This window comes from Haliaeetus leucocephalus, unplaced genomic scaffold, assembly GCF_000737465.1.
Source record: "Haliaeetus leucocephalus isolate CR32 unplaced genomic scaffold, Haliaeetus_leucocephalus-4.0 Scaffold339, whole genome shotgun sequence".
Taxonomy (NCBI): Eukaryota; Metazoa; Chordata; class Aves; order Accipitriformes; family Accipitridae; genus Haliaeetus; species Haliaeetus leucocephalus.
Genome location: NW_010972775.1, coordinates 12,022,964 through 12,048,082, shown reverse-complemented (window position 1 = coordinate 12,048,082; position 25,119 = coordinate 12,022,964). Strand labels below are relative to the sequence as shown.

At 42.7% G+C, this 25,119-nt stretch overlaps 1 protein-coding gene across 1 annotated transcript in view; it reads left to right on the top strand.

Moving 5' to 3' along the window:
• Positions 1–22,267, top strand: part of SHC4 (SHC (Src homology 2 domain containing) family, member 4) — a 33,200-nt gene extending 10,933 nt beyond the window's left edge. Inside the window, exons 3-12 of the mRNA XM_010571872.1 lie at positions 6,225–6,288; positions 7,220–7,339; positions 8,667–8,720; positions 11,927–11,978; positions 13,330–13,456; positions 15,435–15,612; positions 16,993–17,053; positions 18,408–18,587; positions 20,039–20,292; positions 21,038–22,267. Of these exons, the coding sequence (XP_010570174.1) occupies positions 6,225–6,288; positions 7,220–7,339; positions 8,667–8,720; positions 11,927–11,978; positions 13,330–13,456; positions 15,435–15,612; positions 16,993–17,053; positions 18,408–18,587; positions 20,039–20,292; positions 21,038–21,193 (1,246 nt within the window). The 3' untranslated portion in view covers positions 21,194–22,267. The remainder of the gene's footprint in view (positions 1–6,224; positions 6,289–7,219; positions 7,340–8,666; positions 8,721–11,926; positions 11,979–13,329; positions 13,457–15,434; positions 15,613–16,992; positions 17,054–18,407; positions 18,588–20,038; positions 20,293–21,037) is intronic.
• The last annotated feature ends 2,852 nt before the right edge of the window (positions 22,268–25,119 follow it).

Below are 25,119 nucleotides of genomic sequence, written 5' to 3'. Positions count from 1 at the left end.
TGCAGGAGTGTTTGAGTTTTCAAAATAAGCACCCTCTTGCCAGCTCAGAGCGCTGCGTGCTGCTGGGATGTACTCACAGTCCAGCAACCAGGACTAGCGCGCTGCCGGGCAGCCCCAGCAGCCACCCGGCATCCTGGCACCTCCAGAGGCTTTTTGGAGGGGTGGGTGTGTGCAGAGTATTTTGGCCCGGCCTCAGACCTGTTCCCTCCTCCCCTCAGCTATTTTTCTGGCATGGTTCATGCTGAGGATGCCAGGAGTGTGGTTGAGGCTTCCTGTGCCTGCCCAACTCTTCCTTCCTGCTGGTGGATGATTTACAGATGCTCCTTTGCTTCCTCAAGTGTTTGTATCAAAGAAATCCTGGAGAAAGGAAAGGAACATGAAGAGATAAGTGTTACTTTTCTACCTGTTGGCTCCCAGACTTATCAGCTAAAAGGAAGAAACTAAAAAACTCAAGTCCTTAAATGCCTATATACCACACTCGAAAGCTGCCCGATTTGTTTTGTATTCAAAATCAGCGGTTGTTGACATTTACAATCAGCATAAGCACACACTCACCCAGTTCCTGCATGTGCGTATGGAGAAGTGCCTGGGATACAAATATACTTCCCTCAGCCTAGTCGTTTACCAATCAAAAAGAGCCATGGAGTACACTTAGCCCAAAGCAATCAGCCCGGCTCATTCAGACGAAGCCGCTGCATTCTTCAACAGCCTTGGCCAAAGAGCGAGGTTATCTCCCATTTGCAAGATGCAGAATACATATGCTGCTACACCTACAAAACAGAGCTTTGGATGGTTTGTCTGGAAAATAATGAATATGAATTACTGTGTGACAAGAGCTTGCCAACTTAAATTTGGCCCAAATAGTAAGGTTTTGTTAACCAGAGCTATGTGAAAACTTAACAATGGAAATTTTTCCATCACCTAAAAAAATGCCACTGCTGACCTTAACGGGCTCTTTTGTGCATGAGAAATTCAAAACTTAAACTGTTTGCAAACCGAATGCTGAAGTGCTGAGCTCATGCATGCAAACTTTAAAGTTTGATTGATTACAAGCTGACTGGAGTGAAGATAACATTGATTATTCCCCTATTGTTCTCCTGGGGGAGTAAGTTTATAGACGGCATGCACAATGTACCAACCAAGGAGTTATTGGAAATGTTCCCATTTTAATCATCTCTGTTGTTTGTACTGGGGGTAAAAAATATTTTTACTCTGATGGCATTTCACTAAACAAAGAGGCATCTTCTGTTTTAAAGTGATGTAGAAAGGGTCTCTAATTATGTCTGCTCCCTGCCTTGCTTTATGTGTATTTGCATTCTTAGGCTCCTGATCAGTAAAATTAAAGCTATTATTTACCTACCTCACATGAATGTTGGAAAGATCAACAAACTTATGTTTGCCAAAGTGCCGTGAAGAGTCGAAAGAGATGAGCATGGAGGATTAATTTTCTAGTTTCTTGCTGGACTTGCATTTTCACTCGCTTACCAGGCACAGGGTTGGGGAAGGCAGAAGGTGGCCTCTCCAGCGCTATGAATGACCACGGGGTGCAGAGATGTCGTATGGACATCAGGCCAAATGACCACAGCGTAGCAAGGGAAGGGCCAGGCGCTGAGGTGCTCTTTGCCCTCGGTGGCTCTGCGGTGAGGAGATTGGCAGAGGAGATTTTGCCACAGCATTTTGCTCTTCCAGCTCTTAGGACATTCCTCCCATTCTGCAGAAATCTGTGATCCCAAGCTCCGTGTAGATGACAAGAGTAACACCAAGAAATAACAATAAGGGTAACAGGTTCCTCTCCTTGAGAGGCTTTGTATTTTTTTGAACGGTCACCCATAAACGTGCTGTGCTGTGCTTGCTGTTTTCCGTACAAGATGTGTTTGGGCTGTCGCCTTGTGCTGTGGCAGGTCCCGCCTTTGCTGGACCCTGATGTGCACTTCCCTTGTCCAGCCCTTCGGCTCTTTTCCTCTTACACATCTCCCACTTCTGTTAAATCAAGCTTATTATTAGTCATTGTATTTGGGCATTTATGGGAAAAGGGATTCCATATCTCAGATCGGGGCATTCACTTGCAAACTTGAAAATGGTCAGGCAGCGAAGGGCAAAGGGTGCCTGAAACGTGCTGCTGGGGAGGGCTGGTGGAAGAAGGCTGACTTTGTTTGGAAGATTAATTTCAACTTTGTTGAGCTACACAATCCCTTTCTGTTAGATAGTGTAGGCAGAGCCTTAGATGCTTAAAAGCAAATCTTCAACAGCATGCTTACTTGCTTACATCAGCCCATCTCTCATGTTTTTTGCTCTCATTTGGGGGAACAATAAACAAAGCGGCTCACTGTTACTGCTAGCATGGCGCTCTCCCACTTCTGCACGCTTGGGGAGGAGTGGGGAGGAGTGTCTGCTGCAGGTTTCGCCCCAGAGGTGCAGACCCAGAGGAAACCTGCGGACTGTACAGCTGATCTGATCTGAAGGCTTAGGGATGCCAAAAACGGGGCTGTCCTTGTCACTCCCTCCTGCCCCAGCGCTTGCTGAGCCCTTGCCAAGTGGCCGTAGCCTGGCTGGGTGGCTGGCTGCTAACCCAGCGAGCAGAGGGAGCAGTGCCCTGCGGGGCTGGGGGGCTGCCCCAGATTTTTGGGGGAGAAAGCAAAAATTCGCTGTGCCACTGGCTTCCGCAGCACTCAGCGGCATGGGGGCTGTGGCACTGTCCCGGTTCAGTGCATCTCGGCCCAGGAGGTGGGGAGCTGCCTACAGCTGTGTGTTCAGGAGCCTCAGCGTCCCAGTCAAAGAGGGATGGTCCTGCTTCCCCACCTCCTGGAGCCCACATCGGTGCCCCCAGGGAACTGTGCCAGCCTTGATCCTCCCTGAACTGCTGCCCAGCAGAATAACCCCTGGGAAACTCTGCCTGCAATGGATGGGCATCTGCTGGGGCCAGGAGCAGGACCTCTGCCTCTGCGGTAGGTCTGCTGCTGGTGACAGCCCAGGGGACCAAAGTGCTTCAGAGTAATATTTTTCAGGATGGTGAAAAGAGCCGACCCAAATCTCTTCCATTCACTACGGAAAGTGAAAACTGTGTCAATGAAACAATGACCAGTTTTTGTAATCATGTGGGCACTGCAGGACTGACAGACAGCGACTCGACTTCAAATGGCAGAAGATTCCTGAGGAGTTGAGGAGCGAGATTTTCTTTGGCTTAAACTACAAGAACAACTTTAATTCCTCACAGCTCTCCCAATTTCATTCTGTGGCTCCCAGGGTTGAGAAGAGCTGCTGCAGAGTATGCAAGTGGAGTTATCTCATTCAGGGTGATTTAAAAGAAAAACAAAAAAACACCAAAGTGTTTTGCTTTGGGATGAATGACAAGGAGGAGAGAAAGAAAAAGCAGCAACATGACTCGAATAACAAGGCCACATTTTCTGCTACTGCCTCAGATTTGGAAGATATCAAGAAGACAAGCAAATGCCAGAACTCATAAGGTTGCACATTCATGCAGGAACAAGGCAATTAACTACGCAAGCTATGCACGGGTATATGCCATCCAGCAGACCTAAAAGCAGAGACTTGCCCAAGCAACTGTTTGAAAATGAACATTTAAGAATGAATTAATAGCAGATTTCCAGTAAGAAAGCACAGATACAGTAAATCTGATTTCAGTTTATCGTGGATGTATCCAGAGTTTCTTTTCTTCCTAATATATGGTGCAGTTTCTAGTTCAGGTCCGCCTGCCCTGTGGAAATGACCTAGGGTTAGAAGTGTTCAGTTGTAGCAGCAAGGTGTTACAAACTGCTGCTTTTCACACCTTTAAAATAGTATTTGAGAAGGTTTGTTAGGTCACCTGGAAAACCACCCAGAGCTATGCAGCAAGAAACATCTGTGAGAAGATGATTTCCTCTACCAAAGAGAGGTAATAGAAACTATTAAGTAGAAATGATTTGCCTACTTTTTGGTTCCCGTTTGCTGGACAAGTGCTTCGGAGTGTGGTGAAGTGGGCAGTCACCACACTGGCTTGTACAAGAACAGGGTCTGTTGCTGGCAACTTTGCCTACAACTCCATATTCCACATGGGCTGCCTGAAGTGTGTGAGAAGTCATTTGTCACCAAAATAGATGATTTCCTGTTTTTCCAATTTGTTCTGTATCTGGTTTTGTTTCTAGGTAGAGCTAGACTTGAAGGCTCCAAGTAGCCTTAATGTCTTGGCTCTGATTTTAATTTCCTTTAATATTGAATGAGAAGATGAGCTCTCATTTTCCAAGCTGATTATTGGAATCTGCAAGATCATCCTGTAGGATGCCTTTCCCTTTTTTTTTTTTTTTAAGTTTTGGCCTTTCTACTGGTAACAGCTAAATAGAACAGGAGCTAAACAAGAAAGATATCAGGAATTCATTTCAAAAGCATGTTTTCAGCTGCGTAGGGAGAAGTGCTTTGCTTTAAAAGGCTAAAAAAAGGCAATATTTAAAAGGCTGTGTTTCTTACCCATCTTGTGTAGCCCACAATGAGGCTCCTCTTCTTCCCTGCTGTTTTCACTTAGAACATATTAATTACATTTTTATTATTTTGCCATGGATGAGGTCGTCATTCATTTGACAGTCTCCAGACTGAATTTCTCAGGATGTTCTCCGACGTGAAGGCTCGATGTAGCATCACTGATCTTCAGTGCTTTAAGCACGTAGCCCACCAGCGTAGCAATGTCCATGGGGCACTGAGCAGGGAGCAGTGGCGATGCTGCGGTTCACCAGCACTGTGCTGGCTTTACTTGCGGTCTGATCTGCTCCCCAGGCATGACCCCCCTGGGTCCTGGGGGGACTACACTCCTCGCTGGGGCACCTCTGCTTCATGGGATGTATCTGGCCAGAGCTTCTTGCCATTGTTTGGTCTCCTGATATTTTTTAGCCCTTCTGAACCAAAACTTTCTCAGGAAATGAAGGCCAGCGGTGTGTTCCTCCCACACACATGCCGGGATCTGAAAACAGACAAACTTTCCTAACTAGCTCGTTTCGTAATTATCTCTTTGGATAATAATCCAGTAACATAAACAAACAAACAAATTCCCTTCCCCTTAAGAACAAAACAAAATCCCATCCCTTGAAAGCCCAAGTCTGAATTCAGCCCTGAGAGAAAGGCTGAGGCTACAGCCTCAAAATGAAATCACCCGGTGTGGGAACCGAAGCCTGAAAGGGTGATGGGGGGCCGGCGGCACAGCTCGCCCCGCAGCCCCGTGGCAAAGGGCCAGGGCAGCTGGAGAGGTCGGGAGCTGCGGCGCGGACCGGGCTGTCCAGGCAAGGTTAAGGAAGCTTGCTAAGCACATCCCAGCCCAGTAAGTCACTATTTTTTCCGTTGACTTCAAAACAGTAAGTATCAGTCAGGGAAAGCCTGTGACTGCCAGCAAAAGTTTTTTTTCCAGCTGCTGTGCTAACCTCAGTCAGGGCAGTTGAGTGCTCCACTGTATGTCCAAACCAGTCACCTGCCTGAGCATATATCGGAATTTTCTTTGTTCAAGTGTGGAAAATAGGTGCAGCGCATCACTATGTTATATTAAGTGTGTGATGTAGCTGTCTTTGGTATAGACCAATAAACACTGTGAGAGCTTTATGCCTTGCCCTTCTGCTTCCCTAACTGAGAGGTGCCTGTAGAGAATGGTGGGTGGCTGGAAAGGACGTCTAGCTTGGGAAATACCCGCCGGAGATGGAAAGATACAACCTGAGTCCTCAGATTTGAAAAAGAACTGGAGAAGCTGACAACACCTCCCCCCTCCCCACCCGTTTTTTTTTTTTTTAAAAAAAAAAAAAAAAAAGAGAAACCCCAAACACCAGGAAGGCAATCACGGCACCCTGCTGCTCTAAATAAGAAGGATTAAGGGAGGAAGGGGAGCCTCCCTGCCAGCAAAAGACCTATCAACTGTACTGAGAAAAAGGATTTGAAGGCATTAGGTTGAGTTCCTTGTGTTTAGTTGATGTTTTTTTTTAAAAACAAATTTTCATTAGGTGAAACTGATGTGTTTTATGGAGAAAAAGAATCAACACAAACCAGGCTGCTGAATCATTGTGTTTTGTTAAATAGGTGTTTTTTTTTTTAACAGGGGGAGGAAAGAAGAAAGAAAAACAACTGTGAAAAACCTTCTGGAAGATTTAAGTGTTTTTAAGTGGGATGATAACAATAAATTGCAGAGTTGCTGGCCCTGTTACAGATGATGCATGTGAAATGATCCAACAGTTTGTGCTGTATTTTTCTATTTGCAGGGAAGCAATAAGCCGACTGTGTGAAGCTGTATCAGGTACAAATGGAGCTATAAAAAAGCGGAAGGTAAATACTGTTTTAGGTGAATGATTAATTTTCTATATCTGCTTTTCATAAGCTGGATACATGATTCCCTAACAGGCTTCAGTCCATGCTGGAGTTAGCGCACATTAATCCACCCGAACTCAGTACAGTGTGGAAGCACTTGTAGCAGGGTGTTTAGCCTGCTTGGTTTGGGGCCGAGACCATGTCCTGCCTTATTTTCTTCAGGATTAATGCTTTGCCCAGAGTTCCTGCTCCTAGCAGCCTTTGCAGTGCCTGGTGCTTTACAATTTTTAGGTTCTGGCTTGTAAAATGTCAGAGGGTTGTTTTTTTTTTTTGATTGCAAAAGGGAGCTCATTCACTGGACGATAACCTGATTGTTATTTATATCTATAACTATATATATAGATATATTTTTATATCTATATTTATATAAAAAATTAAGCACAACTAAAATGACAGTGTTTAATGGGCTGATCACTTATTAAATAACAGGGATGCAATGAGGGGCAACATCAGTGACTGCTGTTGGGTTGTCTGGTGGAACTTACTGATTCCCTTCGGTAACTGTGGGGCTTGGGAGGAATGAACTTGCTCCTGAAAAATGAGTATGTGAGAGAATTTTTTGATTTACTCAGAAATGCTTCATCCCCAGGAAATGAAGCAGAGTTCAGCAGGAAAATTACACATTCTGAATTACTGAGCCAGCTATAACATTTAGATCACTGGGATTTTGCTTTAAAATTTTTTCCCATTATTGACATAAAAACCATGCCTACAAGTATTGTATTCAAAGCTGGTATTTGTTAGAAGGTCTATTTGCATTTGATCAAGCCATTATCCTTGCTCCACTGAAATTTTCAATAAGATATCGTAAAATCTGCTTGACTTTGATACGTTTCTGCCCCTGACAGACACAGCTGACAGCCTCTTTCTTTTGTTTCTTTGTTCAAAGCCTCCAGTGAAGTTTCTGTCTTCTGTACTTGGCAAAAGTAACCTTCAGTTTTCTGGTGTGAATATAAAACTGACCATTTCAACAAGCAGCCTCACTTTGATTAATGTTGAGACGCAGCAGGTAGGATACATATAAATCAGTGTCCTTTTCTCCATGTTACTGTATTCTCCTCCTTTTGTGGCTTCTGAAGGAAAGGCTGAGTGCTTTGAAGAGAAAGCAGCACCCTTTAGTCTTCTTGTGCATGCCTGGTAAAGCTGAATTACATGAAGCCTGTGAATTTAAAAATTAGAGCACTTTGGAGGAATTGGACATGCAGCACATATACCCTTTTTGTTTACAATGGTGTCTTCCATGGGGAGGGATCCTTAAGTGCTTGGCAAACTGTTTCTCTTTGTGTGTCTGCCTGTACAGTGCCTAATAAACAAGGCACTAGTCCCAACTGGAGTTTCTGACAAGTCCTAGGGAAAAAAAAATTGATAAAAGTATTGAGTCAGAGCTTGGCTTTGGCGTCATTCAAAGCTATTCAAGGGTCTCCTGTCCCCTGGACCTCTGTGCTAGGAGGAGTAAGGATTTATGGCAGCATGTTTCCCTTCCTTTCAGGTACAGCAGCAAAGGGCTTCCCTACAGCAGGTAAAACTCTGGGGGTTGGCAGCTAAAGTGTGGCCCTTTTAACCTGTTCCTATCTGTAACGGGACTAAAAGATGGCTGGACAGATCTTTTTCCAAATACACTGATGTGCCCAGTCACTGCACATGTGGGAGTGCAGGACGCTGTCTTGAAATTCTTCCTAGGTCTTTCATTACTAGACCTTTGCAAATGGAAAATCCTATTTATTCTCTTTTTGCGCTGCCACCATGTTTCATTGTGTTCACACCTGCATAATCTATTGCACTTGATTTGTAGACAGTTTGTCTTCAGAGATGAGGTAGTGTTTGAAACCAAGAACAGTTGATGCTTGATCTGGCTAGTGAAATTTCTACCAGGTAACAGTTTGGTGCTAGTGGTGAGAGAGAATATGAGCAGAATATCAGTAGGGCCTGTTTGTAAAAACACCATCATTATATACATCAGGCATTTAAATAAAATTGTTGGTAACTTTAAAATGCATTAATATCTCAAAACTTTGTAAATGCATCCAACGTCTCCAGTTATTCCTCCTTTCAAAGTCTCATTTAGCTTCATACTGATCAGGTTAGAAGTTGGTGGTTGAATTCATTCTGAAAACCCTTGAAGGAAGATTACTTTGGGATCTAGACATTACTAAACATGAATGGCTAGTCTCAGAAATATTCCTTTTCTTATCTCCTTCCTTCACAAATGATATGTGCATTTATTAATGGATTGGGTTGTCATGAACTTAATTGCTTGCTCTAGGAAGATATGTGCTCTGCTGTTTTCTAAATCTGTGGCACATGAGCATGTTTAACTAGTTTGTCATGCTTTTCAGATTATTGCCAACCATCACATGCAGTCCATCTCATTTGCTTCTGGAGGTGACCCAGTAAGTATTGATTTATAAGATATACTTCCGCAGGTATAATGAAATTATTATGAGAATATAAGTACCTGCAAGTACTTTGCTTCACCCCTTCCTATCCACAAGCATTAACAGAGTACACTGCACTTCTGGATCATGATCAGTAATACAAGAAAAGTCAGGAACTGAGACTGGAAGGGAGATGTGGTACCGAGACTCAGTGGATCTTTGATAGATACATATAGTTAACTTCCCTGTTGCCCATCAGTGAGCCTCAGATCATTCAAAAGCCCTCAGACTTGGGGATCTAAAAATAAGAACACATGAACATAGGAATTGCATCACTTCTGCGGTCCCTGTAATCCAATACCTGTCACAGAAGTGGTCAGCACTGGCACCTCTAAATTTTTAGACTAATTTTCAGTCAAACAGCTTCGATGAGACAGATGTGACATAACCTTCTTCCTGCAGATACGGGTTTTTCTCCTAGTATCATAGTGATTGATGTTTTCAAGCACGAGGTTTTCTATCCTCTTCCAAACTCTTTACTGCAATGTTTATAAGCAGGGAATTTGTCATCCATAAACGTGCCCTATTCCCTCTTCAAACCTAAGCTAGCCCAGCCCTGCCACCATTCTGAATTTCACACTCCATGTGGTATGGAAACAGTATTTTTTTAATCAGTTTTGAATTTTCTGCCCTTCAATTTTGTTAAATGTCTCCCTGTTCCTCTGTTGTGAAACAGGGAAAAGAGAAGGCTGTGGGTCATGCTCTTGGTAACAGTGGGGTAGAAGCCAGATCTAGCTTTGACTGGAAGATGACAGATCTGCCTCTTTGGATTTAGGAGCAGGCAAGGGAAAACAGCTGGGAACTGGCCCTGTGTAGCTGATGGATCTTCTCTGGAGGGCCCTGTGGGTGATATAAGGAGCCCAGCTGCTCTGCTCTGCTCAAGCTGCCCGAGAACTGGAGCTGGGCTGGGCAGTGGGGAGGGAGCACGTGTGCAGGGTCTGTGCTGTCAGTCCTGCACCCAGAAGGGAGGTACAGTACAGGCCTGGTGCCAAAGTACTACATCCTTAAAGATCCGATTTGAAGTTTAAGGCGTTTTGAGATTCTAAGAAGTTCAAATTTCACCTTTCGATGCCTGTGCTGTCTTAATACACAACACGGTACAGTACAGTCCTTGGGCTTTGCAGACCCTTCCTGATATGGATTTCCAGGTAGCTCCAAGTGCTAGCACGCTGTTGTGCTCAGCATGACAATGCTTCGTTTCCAAGTTCCAGTTTTCTTGATAGTTAAACAATTTAAATATGTCCTTAAGCTGACTTGTTTTTGAGGTATGTACCGTGTCCTAGATGCTGGCTGTCTACTTTGTCTTTATGTAACATTTCAAGGTTGGAAAATTGAGGGATGTGTTTTCACACCTCTTTTCAGTGGGCTGGATGAATAATTCTCCAGGGCTTGTTTACCTTTTTAAAGTTTTTTTTTATGTGCTTATCCTGGATTGGTCTTCTACAGTGATCCCATCAGATCTGACAGGCTACACAGGGCTGGGTTTGGTCAGTGGTTAATGGCGGGACCACCAAGAGATGTGCTTGCACACAGATGAGCTGCAGGAAATGGGCTTGGTGGTGCAGCTGGTGACACTTTTCCTACTGGGAGAATATGTCAAATGGAGGTCTTGCTCAGCGGTGGTAACTATAAATCTAGTGGCACTTGACATAATGGGCAATTTTGGCGGCTTGTTCAGGTAATTTCTCCAAAATTCTCTTTACATTTAAAATGGGACATAGTTTCCAACAGGACATGGCTCTCCACCTGCCCCCACATTCAGGGTCTAAGTGCAGTTCAGTGTTGCTCGGCACTGTTAAGGAGTAGCAAATTCTGCCTGAGAATAAAGCCTATTCTGGCTTTATTTTAAAGCAAAGTCATCCATGCATGTACATAAGCATTACAAAGATATAAAAATAGCGTGTACTGCTCCAGTTACTTTTGCTTCTAGTTGCTCTCTAGATCTGATTTATTTATCCTAAAATATTTATGGACTTTTAAGAAAAACCTGAAAGGAAAAGGAAGGAAATTGAGTTCACTAAATGCATAAGAAATATTTAGGTTGCTTTGTTTTAATGATATTAACATTGGAGATTTAAAAAAAAATATCTAGGACAAGTTCTGCTGGCCCTAAGACCTGCCTCTCATGTCATTCATTGTGAATTATTAAATGATTGTTCTTGTGCATATTGCAAATGGGGGCCTTGTTTCCTGCCAGCTGATTGCATCTTCCCTCAAGAGAGCCATGCCTTTAGGCTGTGAATTGCATTTTCCCCATCCCGCCTTAAAGATCCAAAATAACAAAATGCATCTTTAATAATTAAAAGAATGTTATTCATTACCTCACCATTTTTACTATAACAGTGAATTATCAAGTGACTCTCTGCTTTTGCAGTATGACTAGAAATGTTAATTTTTCTATTCCAGTTCCCTTTTCAGTTTGACTAGAAAAAGTGAGGATTATTTCAGTGTTGGCTGGAAAAAGAATCTGAAACAGACAACTGATTATACTGAGGTTGTCTGATCTCAGCAGCAGCCTTGAGATACGGAGTAATTTAACCTGATCGTAGCCAGACTAAAATCAGGCAGCAGCAACTGAGATCAGATACCTATTGTATTCTGCAGTATTTTAAAGATCAACTTTTCTCTGAGATGCCTTCAAAACTCAATCTTCATGCTATAAATCGGAAATATTCTAACTTGTCCTTGGCAGTATATTAGCACTATTTTATCTTCCACTGATACTGATAAGGACTATCCCAGCTAAGAGCTGTGACTGGCAGTCATGCAGCCCTAACACATTACACAGGAGAGGCTTCGAGCTTCGTGGGAGCAGCAGAAGAGAGCAGCATTGCCTGCTGATGAGGCACCAGTTGTGTTTCTACTCCTGTTGCAGAGTTTGGAACTGAATACATGGTTTATTGAAGACTCAAAGAATGCCAAATGGTCTAGTGCATTTATTACAAGAAAAAGATTCCGGGACGATTACGGTGTCGATAGCTACCAGCGTGTCACTGATCTTTCCTGTAGCCCACTTTCCTAGTACCTGCAGTTGTTTTCTCTGAAAGAAGCACACTTTTTAAAGCTAAAAATATATCTCTCCATACGCAGTTGCTTTGCTGTGGTGGTAGGATTGTTCATAATGATAACTTTAAAGATATCTGTTGCCTTCTTTCCTATAGGATACAACAGACTATGTTGCATATGTAGCAAAAGATCCTGTTAATCAGAGAGGTATGGAAACAATTTTCAGATTGTTATACATGTTTATATGATTGCTTTATCTGTACCAAGGAATTGTTTGAGGTTTAAAATTAAAAAGCTACTGAACAGCTCGATATTCTGTACAATTTTTGACTTCCCTGTATTGATATGGGTGATGGTATGCAGGCAGTGGCTTTAAATGTCATATTCTTTGTGCAACAAAGTGAGAATCTGCAGGTCAGACTAAAGCTGTACTAGGTTCTGGCTCCATGCAGGGGTAGTAGCCTTCCCAAGCTGGCCTGGCCTGGGGAGGAAAGGCAGAGCCTGGCCAGGTAGGCAGCTGCCCTGCTCTGGGACAGCTTCCAGCTGAGGGAAGGGTAGTGAATGAGCCTTCTCATCTAAGCCAGACTGCTGGGTGTGTTGCTGGAAGGCAGAGTGGGGTATATAATCAGCTGTATGAGACCTCCTCCCCTCTGGAGGCTAACCCAGGGGATAAAGTCCTTTTCCATCACTCTCATTATTTGCCTGCAGTACAAGAAAGACTGGCCTTTGGCTGCTTCTTTCATGCCAGACAGTTCTCAGAGCGACACTGCTCATGGCTATGAAGTTGGTAGTGGCAGCTCACAGGAGAGCTCCCTCTAAAGGTGCCGTGGATGGCTCAGAAGATCAGGATGTCTTCTGGAGAAGCTGGGCTGGAGCCTTCTAGTGTGGCCTGCCACCTTCCTGTAGCTCCATCACTGCTATTTTGACTGACTTAGGGCGCCCTGTGAGTTCACCAATAAGTCCTAGTATTGATCCTGGGATGTGCAGAACTCCTGTAGCCTGGCAGCCTGCAGGCAGGGCTGGCAGCTGGCCCAGCACCATCCCTGAGTGAGCGCTCTCTCATGGTGGCTTTGCAGAGGGGAGAGCCGGTCCTGGGCACAGGGCACTCTCCACTGGAGTGAGTTTCCTGAGGTTGTGCATGAGAACAAGGACTGGTGGCAGGAGCATGGTCTTGCCCCGAGAGAGCCCTGCCCCAGGCTGCCAGAGCACCTGAACTTGTGTTTTCATGCTGTTTCACAGGAGAACTGCACACTGGCAGGGCTGGTTCTCTCCCCTGCTTCTGCTTACTGCCAGGCAGGGAGAGAAAAGGAGATACAGGAGCACTCCATGCAGGAAGCGTAAATGGAGAGTTTCTTTTATTGAGGTACAAGTTGCTACTATGATTAAAAAATACCTAGAGCAGTTTCCTTAACACATCAAAAATCTCAGTCTGTATAATGTCCTAAAGCTATCTAGGTACGTAATTTCATGCCCAGCTTTTCTGCTGTAAGCAATATAGCTTGTGTCTCTATTTTCTGTTATACAGTGCATTTACTTAATTAAAGGTGTCTCTCTGCAGCATGCCACATACTGGAATGTCCCAATGGGATGGCGCAGGAGGTGATAAACACCATAGGGCAGGCTTTTGAGCTTCGGTTCAAACAGTACCTGAAGAACCCGTCCGGCCTGGTTACGTCTAATGAAAGGTCAGCACAGGTTTCCTTCTCTTTAGTACTTTTCAGGAAAATATACTCCAAAGAATGATCCATAAATAAGATGCTTTGGCTATGTTTCCTGGACATATGCTAATTGTGATTTATGCTGTATGTACAGAGTACAGTAGACTAAAATGAGCTTATTCCAGTAAACTCCATTGATTTCTGTGACATTTGTACAGGTGTATAACGCAGATTTAGCTGTACTGTTCCTTAGCTAAAACAGCCTTAAGTCATGCAAGTAAGTTGAACAAATGTTCAAATTACTCTGCCCAGGTAAGTTCAGCTCTCTAAATACTGCACACGCACACACATGCACTGAGCTCAGTCCTGACCCATGCCAAGTTTAAGCTTGCTGCAGCTGTGGAAAGTGTGTGGTGGGGAAAAAAAGCTATTGTAATTTACCTTTCTGCTGTTCTGCTCATGTCCTGGCAGCAGCCTCAGATTCCACCTGGCGTGACTTACATCAGCCTCGTGTACTGAAATAAACACAGCCACCACTTGGCATTTTAAAGTATGAAGCCCTGTCCTCTGCTCCTTGCTCAAAATATAGGGCCTAGATTAATTTCTGGACCGCAGTTCCCCATTTCAATTACCCTTTTTCCATTGCACTGGAGACACAATTCTTGCTCTAATTTATGGCTCCCCTCACAGATTAGCCATGCCTATTTTTCTCAGTCTTTTCGTTACTGTAACGCCAAATTTGATTGCTTGCTACCTCCCATGAGTAGGTAAAGCTGTAATGCTGCTGAAGTGTGTTCTGAGCACTGGGAGTCGCTGTGCAGACGGTGTCACTGGTACAGTGCCTGATGCAATGCAACAGAACTGGTTTTATTACATAACAGCAGCCCCAGCTCCAGTTTATATTTATTTCATCGTATATAGTGGTTCTTGCCATTCCACTGTTAATACTGGTCTGTTTTCCCTGGGGACAATAACCAGAGGAAGAGCCTTTCCTATGAAACTCTGCTAGGTTATGCCACAAGTAAATCAGAGCAAGGAGAAATGGAAGAGGCTAATTAAGATTCCCTCCTTGAGCCTAACCCACAGCCAGCCTCAGAGAACTGTCCTTAGGCAGACGAGTCAGATATTGCTGTGTGAATGAGTCACTCACTTCCAAACTACTATGAATCACATAATCAAATACTTGCAGTGCATATCACATAATCAGCTACTTGAACTTTATCTCTTTCCTGCTCAAGGCCTTTTATCCAATTATTTTCTTGTTAATCAGAGAAGTAAGATTTGAGATGAGCTTTTTATTTCGGGACTGGAGACAGTACAGGAAGCACCTAGTTGTTTTGCAGTGTATCAGCTGTACATTTAAACTATCATCATTCTGGTTTATCTCAAGAAAAACATTGGATGCTCTCCTTTGTTTAATTCAGTGTTTTCTTCAAGCTGAAACAGAACAGTTATATTGATTGTGGTTATTAAAATCAGGGTACATTCCACTCAGGAAAACTATTTTTTTTTTGGTAGCGATATTTGATTTTCTAAAACAGTTGCAGGCTTGTCTAACTAAATGCCATGAGGTTTTAATTGTCTCTTGTAAGTATCTGTCCCCGCTACGGCAATCTCTAGATTTATACAGTTGAGACAAGAAGCCAGGGGAATTAGTTTTATGGTCTACATTTTGAACACCTTAATGAACGATGCATTGGCACTCTTCTGTCAAAGTTTCAGTAGGTGGCTCTTATATTTCAAGTCAAAGAAAAGGGACCTGGGCTGCTCAGTGCTAAGAAAATGACAGTACCTCCCTGCACCCCAAACTGTGATGACTCCATTTTTAATTCATGAAGAAGTAACTGGAAAAATAAACAGCTCTGAAAGTTCAGACCCAAAGCCCTTTACAGCCTCCATATGGCTAACCTGTGTATTGTGCGATGCCCAAACACTGGGGACGTTTGCCTACACTAGAAAGCAGTTGATTACATCAGTTGCTTTTTTTTTTTCCGTATTTTTTCAGCGAGGCAGCAAATGCTAATGGATCAGCTGGGAATTCACAGGAGAGGGAGGATCATGAATATTACAACGAAATTCCAGGGAAAGAGCCTCCCACTGGTGGAGTGTTAGACATGCGAATGAAAGTGCAAACAGACCAAAGGGCTAACTGTCTTATACAGTGCAAAAAGCAGTATTGCTTGGTAAGTACATCATCTGCTGGGATAACTATTCACTGCCTATTATGGGAATGAATAATAAAGTGTTAGTGTGGTGTAAAGCATGGCATTAACTTCAGAACCAGGTCCTGATTATCCTGGGAAAGGGTTTTTTAGGCTAGATTTAATGATGCTTAGTACATAATTGAATCCCAAAGCACTTTCTGAATATTAACTGGTTTGTCCTTAGAGTACTTTTAGGAGACCAAGTAATATTCCCTTGTTCACTCATTAGCTGTGAGAAGAAAATAGATACAGATTTAAATGGTTTGTCTGAGAGAACATCTGCAAAATCTGGGACCTCCTGGCTCCTGATTCTGTGATCTGATAAATATTTCATCCTGTCCATTATGCTTACAGCCTATACATACAACATTAACTGATTGCAATGTATATACAACATTAATTACCTTTGGAGTGTTTCAAGAGGCTCTGTTAAATCAGCCACAGCAGCGAAAGATGCGTATATCTGTGGCTCTTGTCTGGGATAGTGGGGAATAAAACCCAATCAGTCAGGGAGTAAAACCAGCCAGGTTCGGACTGGCTGCACAGACTTCAAAGCCTGCTGTGTGAGTTCTTGGAAACACCAGCATTTCCCCACTCAGGGAAGCAGGCACCACCGCTTTGCTCAGAGGGAGCGCACTCGAATGTGCCCGCTGGAATCCGGTTGGTGCTGTCTAAAAAGTTGCTGCTCCCAAGTGTTATTTGTGTCTGGTGGCAACTGCTCCCAGGTTCCTGTGCATTCCTGTGCTACTGCTCCATCCATTTTTTGCTTTGTTAGGCTCAAGCATACTCTACATCTCGGCTGTGGGCCTGCTGGTCTCTGCCTCCCCAACAGTTCTCTAAAAAGGTGTTTGACTATATCCTGAGTTTGCGTTTGAAGCTTGTCAGAGCTGTTGCAGGGAGTTACCCTGCAGCATGTAAATGCAAATTCCTTTCTTCCGTGGGGTGTTACTTTTGTTTATCCTTTCAGTTCTGATGACCTTCTAGTGCTGCTCAGGCAACTTGGTGACCATTTCACTTTCAAACCATGATGCCTGTAGTTATTTATTCTTGGTTTTATTGCAAGGAACATTTATTAGAAAACCTGAACTTTATTACTTAGGAGTTACACTGTATATACTAAACCTTAGATACGTAACTGGGCAGTTAATGGCCTCTGTGAGGTTGGAGTATGTCCAGACATGATGCCCTGTAAAAAGAAGAGTATCAGCATGAAATACTATTTGAGGAGATAGGAATTTTTTGGTGAAGAAGATATGTTTAGTTACCTGTATCCCAATTAACTGGTGCATGGATATTTTAAAGTTACCTGAGATTTCTAAGGGACTACTTTATGTGACTGTTTTTACAATTTTTGTACAGACAGACAGCCCAACATTCATCAATATATATGAAAATTGTCCAGAAGAAAACAAAACTGTGGGTATGTACTCTCTTTTCCTTCTCATGCATATGCAGAATTAACCAAGGCAGGCTGATCGGAAGAGCTGTCCCTTGGCTTTCCATACAATGGTGAAAAGTGTTCTACTTAGTGGGTCATTTCTAGTTCCCTAGATGAAGGGCAGACAAAAAAGCCTTACAGCTTTTCTAAAGGCCACTAATCTATCTTCATGTCTGCTGGCAGACTTACTTGTTTTACTTGTCATGATACTGTACAGTAGCTCTTTGTTTTTTTATTCTCTTTCATACCCTTTGAAAAAGGAAGATACTTCATTGCTTATCAGTCTCTGAAAATACCCCTTCCCCCTACAAATGCTCGATGAGACACAAACTATCAGCATCAGGCAGTTGTTCCAACAGGGCCTGTGCCCTTGGTTCCAGCGTCACTGGCTTCTCAGTGTGACTGTGCCCTTCCCCTGCCTTGGGTGCCTTTGTGCCCGAGATCAATTTACCTTTAGCAAAACCTGCTCTCTGGGACCCCAGGAGATCACCAGCCTCCATCCCTTTCAGGACTTCCCTTGCCACAGCTGTTGCCCTGAGCACATTTCCCCAGCTCATCTCTTTCGCTGCACAATGAGGTCCTTTTTGAATTCCCACCTGCACGCTCTAAAGTGATCTATTACGCTGTCTGCAGGTGACAGTTCAGTTTCTTGTGTTATTTCTGATTTAAGGAAAAGAGAATCAAATGGTTTCTACAAAGAGAGGGTGAACAAATAAAAGAATGAATGAATAGATCTATGAATAAAACGTTTGCTAAAGAGCAAAAATATGCATGCTATTTGGCTAGCTGAAGTGCTATTATTTTCATACCCTGCAGGGGATATTCTGTTAGCCTGTTCCTAGGCTTCAATCTTAACCTGACAGATGTGGCTTTGGCTCTCAAGGCAGAGCCACAAAGCGCCAACCTCTTCCATCTTCCCTGCTCCACCAGAATAGCAAGAGAGAATTGTTCAGCTTCCCACAAGCTTTTTTTGTGGTGCAGAGGGGAAGGAAAGGGTTTTGCAACAAAGAATGTATATGGCTTGTATCTCTGTAAAGTCATATGTATTAATTTCTTTTCAACCAGTGAGGGGTTTACTGCTGACATTGAAGCAGAACTGAACCAGTGCGGAACATTTTTGAAAACTTTAGTCTAACTCATTTTGGGTGGTGTACCTTGTGCCTTCTAGCCATAAGGAAAAACGAGTTCATCTGCCAATTTTTCTTTTCCTTCTGTATGACTTCAGTGGGATATATAAGAACAACAATGTTCCTGTTTCAGCTTTTACAGTTATTTTAACTTGAGGTTAAAAAAAAAAAAAAGAAGGAAATCTGTGCATACTATATACTAATTGCAGGTAATTGTGGTGAAAGATCACAGAAGACAAAAAAAGAGGCAACATTATTGAAGCCTGCCTACAAAACAGATCTTTTTGATGATCCGTGTTACATCAACACACAGACCATGCAGTCTGCAGTCTGTACAGCCCGTGGTACAGCAACAGCACAGATCCATGGGAGCCCTCTGCGTCAGGCCAGTAGGTTCCCATTGCAATACCGTATCTTTCTAAGCTTTGAAAAGAGGGGGTCTTGTCATCTGTGTGCATGGAGAAAGATTTTGGTTTCCCCATAAGAAATACAGAAAAGGCGGGGGGGAAGAAAGCCATCCTGGTTGGTTTTTTTGCTTGTTAAATTCAAGACAAAGGGGATTAAAGAGTAAAAGTAGTGATGGTAAGCAAGCAGAGTAACCTTTTATCTTCTGTAGCTGATTGACAGTCTTTAAGATGATGTGAAAGCTTGGGACTGCACCATACCTCAAGGAAGAGGGTTCTTCTGTATGCTCAAGATCTTAACCACTCCAAGGTGGAAGTGGCCTCAGATGCCTTTGCTTCACAGGCAGTAGCATGCAAGGTCATAGTGGGATTGTTATGACCATCTTTTCTCAATTCTTGCATAAGTGACCATTGAATGTCATCTAATAACTTCTAAATCAAACTATTTGATCAGTAGTATCTATTAAATGTATGTCAAATTAAGTCTTGATTTACAGACTCAAAGTGGTGGATATCCATTAAATGACTATATAGTTGCTACTGATTGTCCTCCTTATTGAAAATACTTTATTTATTAACTTTGCCTTTTATGGTTTCCCACTGACTGTTTTCTCTGTCAGAGCTGGCTCCACGCAAGAAAGTGGGCAAAGGACTGGACAGAACTACAGTATAGGAAGTCTGTGACCATTGAGACATTTCCAGCCTGGGGCTGTATTATGCTCTAAAAAGGAACTGGCTATATCCTGAGGAGCCTTAGGTTGCACAATTCCATTGAAGAAGTGGTATCCTCTTATTTTCGTTAGAAAAATCCTGCCTGTGAATCATTTGCAGTCTGCCTGGCTATGTCCCAAACCACCCAGTTTTGTTAGTACATTCAGTAATTGTTCATTTTTTCACAACTGATGCATCATGCTGTAATCCTTCCCTTCTGGCTCCGTTGGCCATGTTGTCTTACATTCCCGCACATAGCTGGAGCCACTCAACATGATTCTCCCAATGATCCATGACAATCTCTTCAGAGCTTGTTAAGGAAGAACTAGATCTTAAAAAAAAAAAAAAAAAAAAAAAGTGGCTAAAAAAAAAAAAAAATCTTGTTTTTACAGGGAAGATTTGACTTTTTAATACAACCAAAGAAATACAAACCCAAAACAGTAAGGCATAAGAAAAATTCCTGTTTCCAATCTCTGTTGCCTAGCGACCCAAGGTTTTCCCATCTAAGGTACGGGAGGAGATGGTGTGATAATTTTACCTAATGCACTGAAGGGTTGGGAGCACTCATGTGTGCATATTATTACAGTCTGTAGGGTTGGTTTGATCACAGCTTCAAGACTGAACCATTTGAATTTTTTAAAAGCTATAAAAAATATTGTCTCGCATCCTTTTAGGATGAAGTTCTAGGCGAAGTGTCCCATACGTTCCCTTTCATTTAATTTTAGAGTTACTGGAAACTGTTCAGCAGAGTGCCACAAGCAACACAGCTGGTCTCTGTGTTCTGCCACAAATAAAGCAACAGCTAAAGAATGAAGATTGTTACCATGGCAAATTAAACAGGAAAGCAGCAGAGAGCCTCTTAGTCAATGATGGGGATTTTCTCGTGCGAGAAAGCACAACGTCACCTGGTCAGTATGTTCTCAGTGGACTTCAGGGAGGGCAAGCAAAGCATCTGCTCTTGGTGGATCCTGAGGGCAAGGTATGAACATTTCGTATACTGAAATTTCAGGGCTGCTCAGATATTTCAGTCAAAATGTATGGGTGCACTCCAGGAAGTAGAACTGATCTGATTCCATCCAGGTTAATTTAAATTTAGCCAGTGACTCCAGTAGGTTTGAAAGTTCAATTCAAGAACTTGTAAGCACCAAAGTACCATGGAAACAGAAGTGAGGTACTTAAATATTGTTGTTAGTCCAGGTGCTGATAATTAGTGTATACACTTAATACATCCTTTGAGTCATTATTATGTTGCTAGAAAAATAACTCTAACATTAAATAATGAATTTGATTAGTAACACACTTCTGGATACAGCAAAGGTAGAGCTGGTTTGTTGTCACTTCAATTCTACTTGCTTCTGCCTAGGGCTAGGAGAGCACTCCTGAGTGACGTCTCTCAGGGGAGAGAGTAAATCAGAAAAGTAATTCTCAGTGGGATTTAGGGAAAAAAAAATCTCTTTTCTGTGGAGAAAAAAAAAAAGTTGTTTCATTCCCCATAGCAGAATCAGCCCAGTTCTACATACAGTCTCTTTAACTGGGTCCTCTACTTTTCATGTCAGCTAAAGGCAGGTCAAAGGATAGGTCTGAATTGCTGTCTACAGCCTAATGACCCCACTCCAGAGAGTTCAGTGGCTTAAATGCCTTTTGACTTTAATGTGCTGGGCTCACATCCAACCAGTTATAAGCACAATCTAACCATCAATATATTCTTTTGCTTCTTTCATTAGGTGAGAACCAAAGACCATATATTTGATAGTGTGGGTCATCTTATTCAGTATCACATGGAAAATAATTTGCCAATCATCTCTTCTGGAAGTGAAGTGAGCTTGAAGCAGCCTGTAAGGAAAGAGAGTAATGTTGGACACATGCAGTATCACAAATAATCCCTTGGATCTCACAAATCCCAAGACAATTTATATCTGAAAACTGTACTGAGAACTGTCTATTATGAAGGCAATTCAAAAAAGTATAGACTGCACTTTCTGCTGCTGTTCCAGAAGATACCCTTTTGTGTGTGTATGTATGAATATATGTATATGTGTATATCTATGTAGATCTATAGAGATCAACAAACATAGTTATATAGATATATATAATCTTAATCTTAACAAAATTACACCTTCAGAGTGTGAGATTCATTTGTGAGGCAGTATTTTAGACATGCACAAATGTCACTTTCCAGGTCATACTGAATCAGTAACTATTTAAAAGCACAATTAAACCTTTACATGCAAAAGCTCACTTGAACGAACTGCTGGAACATTAGTATGTGCCTTTTAGCATAGAAATATTGGAAACTAATATTGTTTATACTGAATTAGTTTTGGGTGGTTAAACAAACATGTCTAAGCTTTTAACTATTTGCCAAAACAAATAAAATTTGAATATTACTAAAATGTCATCTGCTTTCAATAGACAATAACAATTTTGTTTTGCTTGTAACAGCACTTTACTAGCAAGTAATGTTTGAAATGAATAGCATTCACAATACAGAAAGGTTGTCCAGTTTCTTAGTAATTTTTTATCACTGTCTGACTACTCAAAGATTTGAGATTATGCAACATTTACAAAGTTGAAATTAATATATGTAATATAATTTTGGAATAGAACTTGTTAAAGGACAAGCATGCTAGATCCTAATATTTTTGTCTTGCATATGATTTTACTATTATTACCAATTATTACTGGAGACATCTCTTTTTAAAGGTAGGCTAAATATATTTTCATTGATTACATAGTTGTTTACAAACTAGAGAAGCTGAACAAAACTAACGATACATTTTGAGAGAAGACTATTTAAAAGACTTTGAACTTTGCATGTGCCCTTATTCAGTGTTCTTTCCAAAACAAGATATGGTTTTCCGTTTCTTCACGTAGAGTCCATATGTTCCTTAACATGGAAAAAAGTCTTTTAAAGGAAACCTATGAATTGTTTTGCCACAATAAATACTCTAAATATGAACAATCCTATATTCAGAGTGAACAGTGATTTCTTGGGTTTCCTGATGAAGAATAATAAGATAATAAGTAACTGAAGAAGGCAGGGGGGATTTGGGGAATGAACTGGTAGTCCAGGTGATGGCCTGAGAAAGTTGTCCCTTTAAGATAAGCAATGTCTTCTGGCATGAGCAGAGACATTCTCTCTGTCTCCCAGCCCACCAGCTCTGTTCCATTAGGCAGACAATTGTTGTGGAGTTCAGCAATTGCTGGAAGACTCGACTATAAAAAAAATACATTCTGTTCTTTTGCCTGTGTTCATGTTAAATGGGACACTGTAGTAAAAGCTCTTTCCTCTAGAAAACAAGAGGTGTCATATACCCATAAAATTATTGAAGACATAAGCTTCCTTGGAGGGGAAAATATGATGTAAAGAGCCACACTTAGAGCTGACTAAAAACCATCTTTAATCTTATCCTCAGCTAACAGGCATAAAATAGATTTCATTCCTTGATAATATCATGATTAAAATACTCAATTACCTATACTGAAGCAGTGAGAAGCTTTAAACCATTAGCAGTTGGTTTCCTTGCTAATAGTATGGCATTATTGGTACCTCAAGCCTTCAGACTAGAAGCTCAAGCTTAGGCCTGTTTGATCCTATGCAAGGTTTTCCCCTGTGAAGAAGGCCCCCAGCAAGAGTTCATGCTCAAGCTTTGTGCCACTGCAAGGATAGCTGGCAAGAAACTGTAACTGGAATATTAAATCCTTTAATATAGTATCCTTTCTATTCTCACGGTTTACCGAACATCATAATGTGCCTGACATGACTTTATTTAGCAAACAATGAAGCAAAAATAGCTACTTCTGTGGCATGTCAAGGGGAAAGACCTGCATAGGGCAGTTTTGATTTTTGTATCAAAGCTGAATTTTATGACAAGTCATAGAAGGAAAATGCGCAGAACTCCATCTCTATTTTTAGTACAAATCGAAGTTACTTGGGACTACAATAATAGCATTTGGAATTGTGATAGTATGAGACCAAAGTTGTATGACTTTGCCAGTCAAGATGCCGACTTAGGGACTTTTCACTTCACCAGTTTTCACTTTACTAATGCATAAAAACATCCAGAGCCAGTGTGTGATGATTGGATCACAGTATGATGCAAAGTCTCCCTCTTGGACTATCACTAACTGAAACAGAAGAAAAAACCAGAATCTTTATTTTGTTGCTCCTGCATCTTTTGTATGTCTCCGAAGCAAAACTGTGAAGGAAAAAAGGAAGCAAAGGGAGATAATTGGGTGCTAGTGCAATAGAAAAGTATCTCAAAATCTCTTGATGTGAGAGAAAACAAAGAATCCAACTAATTACAGATACAATTCAAACACAACACATCCATACATTACAGACAACAGACATTTTCTTAGAATAAATTACATTCATTCTTCTGGAGCCAGAACTAGGAACTCAGTTTTTGGTTTCTAACATTTATGTGCCTTCACTTAGTTATTAATGCTGCTTTTAGCCTCCGTGGACCAGCCACCTCAGGTAAAGTAAACTATCAGCTCCTGTGCAGAAGTCTTAGAAGAAGTAACTATGCTAAAAAAGAAAAAAAAATTACTTGGATTTTGGAAAGTTTTCCAAAATACTGTTCTTGAGAAAGTTAGTATGAATTGTCAGGCACATTTAGACTTTTTTTTTGTTTCAGGCTTGTTAAAATGCCGAGGAGAACTGGTTAATCTCTATTCTAATGGTTACTAGACACCCCTGGGAAAAATAGCTAATTTTGCCTATAATGTCATATTTACAAGGCATAGCATGTTCGTTCTTTTTCAAAGCTCCTGTAAATTTCACTGAAACACATTAACACACACATCTGTTTGCTTCCATCCATAAAAATGTTGTAACAAATGACCCAAACGCCTCCCTCCTACCACAGCTTCCATTTTCTGGGGCTAGGGCAGGCAGGCACCATTATTAGTGCTGAGGGCAAGTGTCACCAGATGGAGCTGTTACATATCTTCCTCATCGCTGAACAAACACTCATTGTTCGAAAAACCTTTAAACCTCCCCCCCTCCCCCCGAATGCTTGCTACAGGCAATTCTATGTAAGAAGTTTGTTCGCTCAGAGAAACTTTTAAATTTTTAAACAGATTAAAGCAAGGTCTCGAAGCAGAGCGGCTCCCTTAGCATGGCTGCCTGGGGAAGGCTGCCTGTGTGTGGCCTGGCTGCTCCTGCACTCCCGTGAGGCTTCACCGGGCCAAGGCCGAGTGTCCCCGAAGGGTTTCCTCCCGTGCAAGAGGACAGGCTGCAGGCAGCTCCCTCAGGGGCCGCTCCTCTGTGAGGTGAGGGGCGGTAATTCGTGGCCCAGCCACGCTGCTGCTCCGAACTGAGAGATGCTCGCGCCATCCAGTCAGCTTTCGTCATGACGCTGTCGTGAGGACCGGCCCCCGGTCACATGACGTCATCCCGTCGGGCTGTGACCTCACCAGGGCATCTCTCCGACCACGCCATCGCGCGTTGCCAGGCAACGGCCACGTCTCGCTGCGAGATGGCGCCTCCGCCGAACACCTCCCCTCACCCGCCCTGCGCGCGCACCCGCAGCGTCACGCGGAGACCCCGCCCCGCCGCGAAACGGCCGCAACCATTGGTCGACCTCTTAGCCAATCAGCTAGCCGGGCATGTTCCCGCGGCCATGCGCGCCTGCTTTCAAACAGTCAGCGGAGGCGGGGTTGCAGTGCAGCCGACCGCGACGGGGGCGGGGCGGGCGCGTCCCGCCCTCCCGCTTTCCTGCGCGGCGAGGCGATGCTACGGCTGCCGGTTGGCGCCCGCGGCTGTCAGTCAGAGCGGCGGGGGGGGGGGGTGGGTGGC